This window comes from Micromys minutus, assembly GCF_963924665.1.
Source record: "Micromys minutus genome assembly, chromosome: 8".
In the NCBI taxonomy this organism is placed as follows: Eukaryota; Metazoa; Chordata; class Mammalia; order Rodentia; family Muridae; genus Micromys; species Micromys minutus.
Window position 1 is genome coordinate 64,683,309 of NC_137977.1, and position 12,440 is coordinate 64,695,748.

The 12,440-nt window shown below is 49.8% G+C and overlaps 1 protein-coding gene across 3 annotated transcripts in view; it reads right to left on the minus strand.

The window, feature by feature from the left end:
- NFATC1 (nuclear factor of activated T cells 1) overlaps positions 1-12,440 on the minus strand; it is a 106,886-nt gene that overhangs the window by 69,968 nt on the left and 24,478 nt on the right. For all 3 annotated transcript variants that reach the window (XM_080919904.1, XM_080919902.1, XM_080919903.1), the window contains exon 3: positions 6,473-6,632. In XM_080919904.1, the coding sequence (XP_080776030.1) occupies positions 6,473-6,632 (160 nt within the window). The remainder of the gene's footprint in view (positions 1-6,472; positions 6,633-12,440) is intronic.

Here is a 12,440-nt window from a genome sequence, read left to right on the forward strand (position 1 = left end):
AGGCTGCAATCCATACATGCTTTATCATCCCCCAGCCCAACCTCTGCTCTTCTCCCAGAGGCCCACCTTCCTGCCTTCCATGCTGACCCGGGAGAGCTGAAACCTCTCCCACCCCTTATTTGAAGGTTCCTTGGTTCGAAGTGAATGGGATCCTCCTTTAATATCTGGGCATGATATTGTAGGAATTGTAAACCAGGGGCATGTGGCTGGGATCTATTCCGCTCAAGATCAATGGTCCTTTTGTAGGGACTGATTCCCACCAAGCCTGAGTAGTTGAAAGAAGCCATGGGAGAAAGAGAGGCACAAACTCAGGCAACATGTAGGTAGGGTGGACCTTAGCACCCACATCTTGGCAACTACAAAGAAGGCTTTTAAGGGCCCCCAGGGCCTCAGAGTTCTCAGGAACTGTCACCAGCATGGCCAGGAGTCAGCCTAGTTACCCCCATGCATGTCAACCCAGATCATCTCTGGGTTGAGCATGACATTTACCATCCCCAAGGCTGGCCCTGCAGATGGAAGCACCCACCCAAATCCAAGGAAAGAGGCACCAAAGTCAGCAGACTCCCTCTGCAAAGCTGAGGTAGAGACACTCCCAACACAGGCTCCTCCCTCGGTACCTCATAGACTAGGCCACCGTAGACTCAGGAAGCCACCACTTGGGACTCATCCAGTTTCCACGGTGACACGCTAGGTGAGTGTTATAGGGCAGAGGTCACTCAGCAGCAGCCTTCTATGCCACACTGTGTTCAGTGCTTCACAGCCTACCTCCACTGTGACACCAAGCCCAGAAAATACGGCTGCTGTCCTGAACTCTAACCCTTCGACTTTTCAGAGTCCGGCCTGTGGCTGCCAGCATTCTAATGAGTCTTACTATTTACACTGTGACCATGCATTAAGCATCCTTGGAGTATATGGAAGAGGATCTGACCCTTGACGTTAGATTATTAGAGCTCCAAAATGCTGAGGATGCAGTCTGAGATGAAGGACCGAAGACACTTGAAGCTCACCAAGGCTTCCTGTTTTACTGATACCATGATGATACCCCAGACCCTGTGTGTCACACCAGAGAGGCATAAGCCTTTAGTCTGCTCCTTCTCTCTGCCCTGAGATCCATGCTAAGGGCATCTACCAACATGACCAGTGAGGTCAGGATTCTGGGCCTGCCTAGGCAAGGCCTACAGCCGTCCCTGCTGATGCAGAACAAACTGCCTCCACACAGGAGGGAGCCCAGTGCTATCCCAGGAGATGATCATGGCCATTAGGTCAGGTGAGGTGCACAACTGTAGTCCCTCTCCACCTTGCATGGCGAGTCAGGCGCAGCTGTGCAACCGAACCAAAGAGAAAGCAGGAGTCCTCCCGAGACTCCCAAGAGAACACGCTACAGTCGCAGCTTCACACCATCCAACAGCTGCCCATGGGTTGTCTGTGACACTTGTGATGATTATGGGTCCTTGGGGCCAAGGAAGAGTCACCAGGAAGAGGGTCTGTGCATGGCCATGAGCCAGCAGGAAACACAGAGGTCATTTCTGTGATGGCTATTGGTACGGATCCTTGTTACCTGCACACTCGAGGGGCACAGGAGGGACCTGACTGGACCTATCTCATCTGGACCCTAACTAAAACCAAGCTCTGCTGGCATGTGACTAGAAAACCACCAGTATCCCAGACAGCATCATTCAAACTCTCCCTGCCCTGGAACAAAGAAGCCTCAGCTTCCAAGTCACATCTGGGGATTGTGGTGACAGACCTACAGGCTCTTCTTGGGAGGTTTCTGCTTGTAGCCCTGCCTTGTCATTGCCCCCGCCACCTCCACACAGCTCCCTTGCTGCTTCCCACTCTGCTGGACGGTAAGGCTCTGAAATCAGTTCACAGATAGATGCAGAGAGCCCAGTCATACGAAGCCCCAGCCTTGAGTACATCAGTGGGACTCAGAGGTCATCAATTACGACACTGTAGACGGTGTAAGCAAAGGGACTTCTCCTGCTGCTATGAGAGCTGACCCCTGATGTCTCCCTGGTATGACAGCTTATCTCTTATTAGCAATTGTCTGTCGACCCATAGCTTTGCCATCGGGAGCTCGGACAGTAAGCAAAGCTACAGTGTGTTCAGGAGACTGCAGCCTCCCTCGTGGGATTCCCATGAGATCCTTACGTTTTCTGAATGCTGGACCTGGGTGCGGAAGTGGGGGACAGCATCCAGGCGGTCAGGAGAGTCATTCTGTACATGGTAGACGAGGAAGGGAGAATGCTTGCCTCGAAATGTCCTGAAAGGAGAGAGGGCTCCACGCAGTGTCCAGGCTGATCCATAAAAAATTAATCGCGACCTCATGCAGGTTGGCTAACTCCCGGCAGCATATTTCTGCTTTGGGGTCAGACCTGCAGAAACTCTGCTATGTGCATGTTTTACCAGCCTGCAGACCCAGGCAGAGGGAAGTGCTGCAGTTCAAAGTTCCTCTCTGGGCTCTGGTGCTCTGACCAGAACACTGAGACCCTGGCTCTGTGTAAGACTTCAGAGATGATATCTGGAATCCTGGGGGCTGGGGGGTAGAGACTCACACAGAACAGAGCATTCCAGGCCACTAAACTGAACGACGCGGCACCTTCAGGCCACAGGTCAGAAGCCCCTCAGGAATTGATTCCTCATAGTATTTTTGTCATGCAAAACCTCCCCCGGGACTTGGGGGAGAGGCACCACCAAGAGAGAACAGTAATTATAACAAGGGCTTGACTCGGAGACAGTTTTAACAACCTGAGAGGTTCAAGTCATCTCCCAGGGGGCGCCCTCAGTTGTCAAATGTCTTGTATGATTTAAAAAAAAAAGTCCCTGCCATAAATCTATATGGGGGGGGCAAGCTAAGTAACCTCAGAAGGGTCCCTAATGTCATACATGAGACCCTACTGGCCACACTGCCTGGCCCCTGTACAGAAGCACAAGCCAGAGCTTGTCATGGCTTCCTCTAATAACTCTGTCCTGGCTCCGACAGATGCTCACATACCTGCTCTCTGTGCCCTGAGAGCACATCACTTATTCCACTCGGAGGCCAGGGTCACCTGTCTGGGACACTATCTGTGTCTCTTTGATCTGAGTCCCTCATGGCCAGTCGCTGTGCTGGTCACTGTCCTAAATGGCAAGTCCTAGGCTGCAAGCCGAAATGTTCGGGACTGACCAGCTTCTGAGTGTTCATCTTTCAGTGGCCTATTAATTATTCAAGCAGAGCGGGCCTGTGTGTGATGCGCAGATGCTATCAGGCAGGTCATTTTGGTAATTGGTAAACAGAGCTAGAGTCTGTGACCCCCCCGGGGTGGGAGATAACCCTCAGACCACAAAGCACTGTGTGCATGAGCTGCAGTAGGGGCCCCTATAGGCAGGAGCCCGCAAGGCTACAATAGCCTAGGGTGAGGTAGACATCTCCTGCCTTGCTTCTGGAGAATTTGGATCATCAGTTAGTGGTGGCTAAGACCCAACAGACACAGAGACCTGATAGCCAGAGGCCAGATCAAGGTCAGGAGGAGCCTTGCTGGACAGGGAGGACATTCAAAGGCTTACTGGAGGGAGATGGAAGGACCCTGACCAAATGTCACTGCTGTAGACAGAGTATTTGTGACATCTGTTCTACCAAGGCAAGTGCCGCAGTCAAGGAAGATCTAGGCTATTTCTCACTGATTACAGTGTGACATCAGAATCAAGACCACAGCACACCCTGGACAGATAGAGGAGCCCCGTCTCGGCAACTGATAGAAGACCGTGGTTAAAACCCACTGTGCCACCAAGGATATCCCCACAGACTGTGCAGACCATGGCCACCTTGAGGCTGCAAGGTATCTCTTAAACTGGTCCTGGGAGCTGCCAAGAAAAGCTACAGATAAGGCCTTACCAGCCCTTCCTTGGCTCCAGGATAACACATGACCAGCATCTGGTATGGATTTTCAGGTGATGGCAGACTATAAAGCCAGACTTCTCGAAGCCTGGGTTGCTTGGTGATCATGGAATGGTGAGAGGGGACCTGTGGCCATTCTGAATGGTTTGTCCCTAGCATGAGAAACAGCCTTCTATGGAAGAAGTTACACCATCATGGTGGGAAAAGAAACCCTGAGAACACTGACCCAAAGGAGAGATTCCCACCAGACAAATGGTTCAGGCAGGTCCTTCACAGACACTGGCCTCTCTACTGAGGGTCAAGCTGAGCCAGATGCAGCTGCCCCTTCCTCATCTAAAATGCACGGCATTTGGCTCTGCCAGTAGGTCCAAGTCTGGCCAGTGTCTCTGACAGCACACACAGAGAAGAGGATCATTACCCAGAAGCCTCTTTCTGGACCCCAAAAAGAGGGGCATCTCCTCCTTTTCCCATTGCCCTCCTGGGCACTCCTAGGGCTCTCCAGTTTGCAGATTGCTACTGTCTTTATGGACAAACTTCATGAGAAACGGAGGAAAATATCATGGTGGGTCTGCTACAGGGACAGTGATAAATGGAGGAGCTTCTAGGAGTTCTAGGGTGAGCTGGAATCCCTCAACAGTTAGAAATGGCCACAAAATGGCGTGTGGAGTGGCTACACACCGGACATGTGGCTGGCCCACGGCCTCCCCCAGTCTGCTGTGTAAGTACCCATTCCTCCAAGAGCAAGGTGGTTAGACACCAGAGCTGATGGCACTAACTGGTGTATCAAAATAACCCAGAAGTCTGGGGTAGAACTTTGTGGTTAGGGCGCTTTCACGGCAACCAAGAGAATTTTCTATTTTTGTGTGTTTCATAATTACATGCGAGTCCTATTCTTATCTAATCTGTGGTCCAGCAGCCGAAAAGGAAAACAACCTCCCTAAAACGCCTCTTTTTAGCTGTTTACCTCACACGGGCATAGGTGTGAGCTCACTTTGTGAGAATATCCCAGGAAACCCCTTGAGTTGCTAGTGTCCCACAATGAGACATGAGACAGAACTGGGCAGTTTTTGGTTTGTTTTGTTTATTTTGTTTTGTTTTTTTCAGCTAGGAAACGTTTTGCTGTGCCTTTCAACAGTGTTGCAGAGGTGGGGGGCAGCTGTTTTGTGGAAGGGGTGGCAGCCACCTGGCCTGGTTTTGCCACCTTAAATAATTTAGAGGGTGCTTCTTAAATGCTGTTTTAGATTTTGCCATTCCTCAGAAATGCCTCAATTTCCTGGACATCATCTGCAGTGAGAGATCCACGTTGCCCCCAGTTCGAGACACCTGGAGCCCAGGTTGCCAGGGGCAGCGTGTCAGCTCAGCATCTGACACACGAGGAAACAGTGTCAGTGGCTGACTGACAAACAAATTCCCCCAAACACAGAGCTTCCACACTCCTTATGGCTTGATCTCCCCCCAAAAGCAGCTGAGATTCTTACAATCAACAACCGCCAAGCCCCAAGACAGCACAGCCCCGCATCTGAAGCTTCATCTTTCTGATGAAGGCCCGGAATTCGCACCCCCAGTTCTTACCCAGAGCCACTTGCCTATAAGATCCAAGTAAGTGGAGGCGCTGGGGCATTATCTCTGCACTTGCTCTCCCGCCTTTCTTTAACAGACTTATTTCCTCCCCTATTAAAATCTGTTCCATTCAGCAATAATGCACTTTCATTCAGTGAAAACCACAGCAGGAAAGGAGAGGTAAATACCTGTAGTTAGCCAGCACAGCTGAAGGCAGGCTCTACCTGACCTCTTCCACCTGCGATGGTAGAAACTTAAAATGTCACGCCAGCTGCTGTGTGCCGATGTCCCCGGCATTTTATCGCATCAAGCAGCTAACAAAGTAGGTATTAATTGGCATCAAGCACGCAGGCCACAAATATCACCTTAATCTCACCCACAAGTCCTGCTAAAATGCTGCATTTCTGCACCTCGCCTGGCTCATTCCATGTGGCTGATTGCTGCGTTGGCAAACAGCCATTTGTCTCCATGGCCTCCTGCCCTTGCTGGCTCTTTATTTACCTAAATGGAATAAAATAAAAGTACAGGGTGCCCTGCCGAGTACCCCTTCCAGTTTGCATCGGTCCTGAAATAACAGGGTTGGGCACCCGGGTTTATGATGTTGGGATACTGGGGTGAAGAGCTCTCCATCATGTCATGTGACCAGAGCCAGCCAGAGAACAAGCACCCCAACAGCAATGTCTGGGATCTGAAGCTCACAAGACAACGGGTGTGAGAAAAGCAAAGACAGACTCACACAGCCCATTGGGATGTCACACTGATGTCCAGGTGGAGAAACACCAAGCCGGACCAGTGATGTTGACAGGCCCCTGACCTTTCAGTGTGCCTCCTGACCACCACTGATGAGTGCCGTACCTCCACACTGAGAGTCTTTCTACCCCAAAGTGCCACAGGTGTAACCGTGCCCATCTCAGCCCCCTCTCCCTCAGAACTCCATCTCATAGCTCCCTCCCTCAGACCCTACCCCCAACAGCGGCTCCCAAACTGTTCCAGGCTGAGAAGTGCCAAGGCATGAGCCATTGGCAGGTGCCATACCTGCACAACGGGGTGTCCTCCAGCTGAAGCCTTCACAGCCCCCCGGCTGCCTTCCGTCTCGTAGTGAGCCCTGTGGTGAGACTTGGGTTGCACCTCGATCCGAAGCTCATATGGACCAGAGTGTGAGGGCAGCTGCCAGTCTAGGGCAGGCAAGGATGGGCTGCAAAAGGAAAGGAGGAGTTTTAAGGGCGGGTGCACCAAGACAGAGTTGCCCATTCTGTACCTGAGGTGCCATCAGCCCTCACAGACAGATACCGGCAGTGTCCTGATAGGGGAGTAAAATCTCCATCGTCATCGGTACTATGTAACCCTGTGTGGTCATAGCTTGCCAGGGTTTCATGAGTAAAACAAGCCAGCCAGTCTTTAAATTGCTAACCTCATCTACTGCTCAGAGTCATGGAAGTGGTACAGACATAGCTTGCTCGTAGCCAGGAGAGTCAGCAATGAGGCTCTGGATACCCTTTGCTAGGAACAGGAAGGGTCTTCCTTCTCTAGAGTGAGCCCTGAGAGGCACCCTTGGTCAAATGGGGCTCTGGGAATAACTTCCCTCTGCAGTGCCAAATTACAGCAGACCCAAGAGAAAGGGAACTGCTTGGCTTACTCCCTCCTCCAGACTGTCAGGTCCCCTGCCTCCAGCCCAGTCCTAACAAGATGCACCTGTGTTTGTGACCAGCCGGGTACAAGCTGGGTTTGTCCCTCTAGGATTCTGACTCACAAACACTCAATAGTGAATGGACCAAGTGTCTACATCTGCCCAGCACAGGGGCAGGCTGATGGCACAAGCTTAGCTCTTGTACAGTGCCCGCTGAGACTTCAGAGCATCATCACAGAAGGGGCAGGCTTTCTGGAAGTGCTGCTGTGCACTGAAAAGCTCACACTAGGCCTGTTAGGGTCATTTCCTGTGTATGTCATATACCCCAATTCCATCAGCTCATCGACGGAAGGAAGGGCATCAGAGCAGAGGGGCTGTCCAGAAGGGAGGCTGGCATCCCAGGGAAGGCACCCCATGGGAGCTGAGCAGGCTCCTGCCCCAAGGAAAGGATGGGCTCTCAAGGCTGTGGGGCCACAATCCTTACAGCCAGAGGAAGAATGGCTTAGGTATTTCGGGAGGAGGCACTGCAAAACATCCCACACTTTCACAGTGTTTCTTATATATGCTTATGACTGTCTTATATCTGCACAGAAAGACTGCTTAACTGTGAACTGAAAAAGAAAGAAAAGCAAACTTCACAGTGAAAAGGACTAGGAAAATCTTAAAAAGTGAGTGACACAGACAGGCAGACAGACAGGCAGACAGACAGGCAGACAGAGAATGATGAGAAGGGGCAGAAAGAAGAGGGTTGGTTTACACATTTAAGATTGTCAACTCTGAAAACGTTTCACCACAATAAATCAAACAGCTCTCCAAACCCACAGAACTGCATCTTAGATCAGCGATGGGAGCTGGGATGAAGGAGGAAACCTGGCTGAACACATTTGCCCACTGCTGCCTCCCTGGGGTCTAAACTGCAGGAAGGCAGCCTGATTCTGCTGCCCACAGGGTCTCTGACATCACACCCAGGGGCTGTGGTTGCTGCTAGAGTTCAGCACTCAGGACTGACCCACAATTTTGTGCTTCAAATGCACCTTCAGTTCAGTTCCATCTTGTCAAGAGTTACACTCAATACAACCCAGAAAACAGCTGGCTAGGCAGGCCTCAGAGACCCCTTGATCTATATAAACAAAGTAATCCAAAGTTACCTACACACTTTAAAATCCTTTATCACATATGATGGATCTAGAGACACTTTAGCTACTCTTGCATTTTATACAAAAGGGCATATCTTTACAAAACTTACAGTTTTGTATCCTGACTTTTTAAAAGAAAGATCAAATTTTGAGCACCTTTGGACATTGGTAAGAATGTTGTTTAACAACAGCACCACAAACATTATGTAAATATTAATTTATGACTGGGCTTTGATTATTAGCCAGTCCATAGCCATTATAAGTGCCATTGATCTGATGTCTACAAAATAAAATCAGCGACTATATCGTTACCCTGTTCTGAAAACAGGGTCAGCATTTTAGGGTTCCTGTAGCATTAGCCTCATGCTTCCCAGAGATATCAGGAAGCCTCCCACTAGCACCAGCTCGTCAAACATCTGTCTTATCCACTTCCAAGATTGTCCTGAGAGCGTTTTCACGTGTCCCTCTATCCAACACCTGATTTCAGCAGAGAGGGTGGATGGTATGTAAGGACTAAATCGGAGTGTCAGTAATACTGCTGACACAGAAGAAAACTTCGGGAAATATCTGGCCCCTAAATCATGTGCTTGATTTTGGTCCCGTGTCTTACTGAAGACCTTATGAGGGCTCGGGACACTTTTCCTGTCAGCCTCCACCCCTGCAGAGGCAGGCCACTCCGAACCAGAGCCACTGCCATCAGCACTGCCAAATGCCATGTGTCTGCCACCTTCTCTGACACGTTTTGAAACTGTCACCTATGATGGGCAATCTCATGTCAGAGCAGAGTGTTAGGACATGTTAACTACATGGCAGACGAACATCCTAAGACACGTTACAGGGGCTTGAGGGATAGTTCAGTGATTAAGAGCACTGCCTGCTCTTCCAGAGAAGCCGGGTTTGATTCTCAGTACCCACATCAGTATGCTCACAGTCATCAGTAACTCCAGATCTAGGAGAAGCCAGCACTACCAGTCTCTGTAGTTATAGGTACAGACACACACACACACACACACACACACACACACACACACACTCACCCTAACTAAGCACCAGAGAGATGAAACCATAGATATGGGTACTTACTGCCCAGTCTGTAGACCTGACTTTGATCCCCAGGACCTACATGCTAGAAGAGAATCCATTCCTGCAAGTTGTCCTCTGACCTCCACGTGTGTACTATGACACAATCACTAAATAAATAATTAAAAGAAACATCACAGAATAAAACAGTGCAGACTGAAGGTGAACCTCCTGTGGTTGGGCTGTGTGTGCTGGCTAGAGCCTGTTAAATGTTGAGATCTGAAGAGTCCTCTTTGTCATTAAGTCTCGCATCAAGTACCCACGGTTTCTCTCAGCCTGTTCAAAACATGCATTCAGTGGTTCTGAACAAATTTGGATTTTTTTTCCTGAATTCATCAAGAAAATGGTGTGTGTGAGAGCATGAATGTGTATGAGCATGAATGTGTCTCTATGAGTGTGAGTGTATAGTGTGTGTATGTGTGTATTTGTGAGCAAGTATGTGTGTGTGGTATGTGTGCATATGTGTGTCTGTGCCTTGTGTGTCTATGTATGTGTGTGTACATGTGCATGTGTGTATACATGTTCATGTGTGTATGCATGTATGTGTGTGTGTTGTGTGTGTATGGTCTGTGAGCAAGTGTGTATGTATATATGAGCATGGTGTGTGTATGCACTCACATGTGCATGTGTGTGTTTGTGTATGTGTGTGTACATATGCTGGTGTGTGTGTGAGTGTGTGACTTTTCCTTGATTCTGGGGTCCTAAAGGCCCTTGGATCACAAAGCAGTGTGGCTTCCTGCTGAAGGGTCTGAAGGGACTAGGCTAATGTAACCTCCATGCTGGGGGAGGAGGGATGGGAGGACGGGCTGCGTGGGAATGATGGGCAGCTTCCCCTGATAACAGGCGAGTCAGACCTTCCACAGTGCTTGGTATGTGGGCGCAGTGCAGGGAGAACTCAGCAGTTCTCCTGTTTTGAATCACTGTTCCCATGAGAAAGGGCCCCACCTCCTACTGACAGGAAGCATGAAAAAGCTGTTGGCGCACAGGTCACAGCACAGAGACCAACTACAAACCAGATCCCAAACGTGAGGCCACAGTGGGCTCACACTCCCTGCTTCCTGTCACTGGTTGTCTCTCCTCCAAGCAGACCTGCACAACCTCACCAGCACCCCAGACACCTCAGCCTGCCTGCTCAGGGGCACACAAGTCTCTCCAGACCCAGCTTCTAACCCCCCCATACAGGTACCCCACACACAGGTACCCCAACTCTTGATTGAAACCAAGCACGAGTCTCAGCTGAGTACTCAGAAAACCCCTGTGGGTGACCGAGTCTTTCAAGACAAAGCTTGACTGGTGTTTGTTCTGAGGTCTGCCTCTTGCATTTTCAGTACTGCAGGGTCTCCGGCAACTCAGAAGTGGGCTCACTACAGGAAGCATGGATGTTACCTGCCCCAGAGCTCAGGGCCACGGCTGGGCAGATGACAGCTTAGGACTGAGAATAACAAGGCCACATAGTTTTCTCTGCTTTTCAGACTCCAATCCACCACTGAGGGGGTCCAGGAACCTCGGTGCCACCTTGTATGCAAGGTGTTAGAAAGGGGAAGCTCGCTCTGTGTACTGACCTCTGGGGTTAAAGCAGCCACTGAATACCTGAGCTACCGCAGGGAGGCATACACATCTGCCATCACACACACACAAAGGCCACAGGGCTACCATAGAGTTTGAATTCAGCGTGCCGTAGGGTTCACACCAATGTGACTCACAGAAGAGCCAAACAACCTTCGCCACACAGCTTCTGCCAGGGAGAGAGGAGAAGGGAAAGCAAGAAGCAGAGACAAGAAGGAGGGGATGTTGACTGAAGATAGGATCCACCCAAAGCCCTTGCCCAACGACGGCTAAGAAAATTCCACATTAGGGAGCTGCAAGCACTGGCCTGAGAGAGCAGCGCTTGCTTTGTGTGCGATCCTAGGTGAGGAGCGAGTCAGAATCAGATTAGAAGGTTGAATTCCTGTCTTATGCACATTAGGACATGTGCAGACGAAGCTTCAAAAAGCCAACAGGTGCTCACACTCCTTAAGCTGTCTGGGGATGGAAAGCAAAAGCCAAGACATATCAGGGGCAGATTTGGAGAGCTGGGGGTGAAATGATCAACACAGCAGATTCAGTTACACAGTAAGTGGTTCTTTTTATTATGTGTGTGTGTATTTATGTGCACATATATTATATATGTATATATGTGTGTATATATGATATATGTATGTATGCATATGTATATATATGTAATATATCTATTACATATAATTACACAGTAATGGCAGCCAGACAGTGGTGGCACACACCTTAAATTCCACTTTAATCCCGGCACTCTGGAAGCAGAGGCAGGTGGTTTTCTGAGATTGAGACCCTCCTGGTCTATAGAGTGAGTTCCGAGACAGCCAGGGCTACACAGAGAATGTCGTCTGTGGATGGGGGGTCGGGGGTGGCACAAAAGAAGATTGCACAGCAATGAACCTTGTTTGTATAACAAAGAAAGTGGTGAATGGCTTTGTCTGTCTTTTCTAACTCTGCATGTGAGTGAGTGCGTGTGTGCATGCATGCGTGCGTGTACATTTTCTTGTTCAAGGGAGGACAACCTCGGGTGTTGGTCATCGACCTCCACCCTACTTAAGACAGGGTCCCCCTGGTGGTTCCTGCTGAGGGGCTGAGCAAGCCCATGCACTTCTAAAGAGAAGCCAGTTTCCACCTCTCTTTTTCTTCAAGGATACTGAGGCTATGGGCACACAGGACACCCAGCTTTGTGTGTGTTCCAGAGAGCTAAGCTCCAGTCCTCAGGCTGAGTCAACTTTCATGGAAAGTCATCTCAGCTACAGATACAAGAGTAATTCCTGTGTGTCAGAACCCAGAGGGGACAGATCTGCTTAAATAGTTTAGGTAAAAATCCTTTCGATTCCGAACCTTCCATGGTTAAAAGCCCTATGCACACAGAAGGCTCTCTCGGCTTTGGTCATCCTGAAGTTCATGGAGCTACAAACCTAACCCAAGCCTAAAGTCTGCTCACATGGAAGAAAATGGAAGCAAGTTAAAGGGAAGCAGGATCTTCGACTATATCCCACAAGGTCTCTGGGGCAGCCGCAAAAGGTCTTCCTCTAAGAAAGAAAAGGAGGGAAAGAGTCAAGTAGGAAGAAAAGGGGGAAGCCGGGGGTGGGAGAGAATGGGAAGG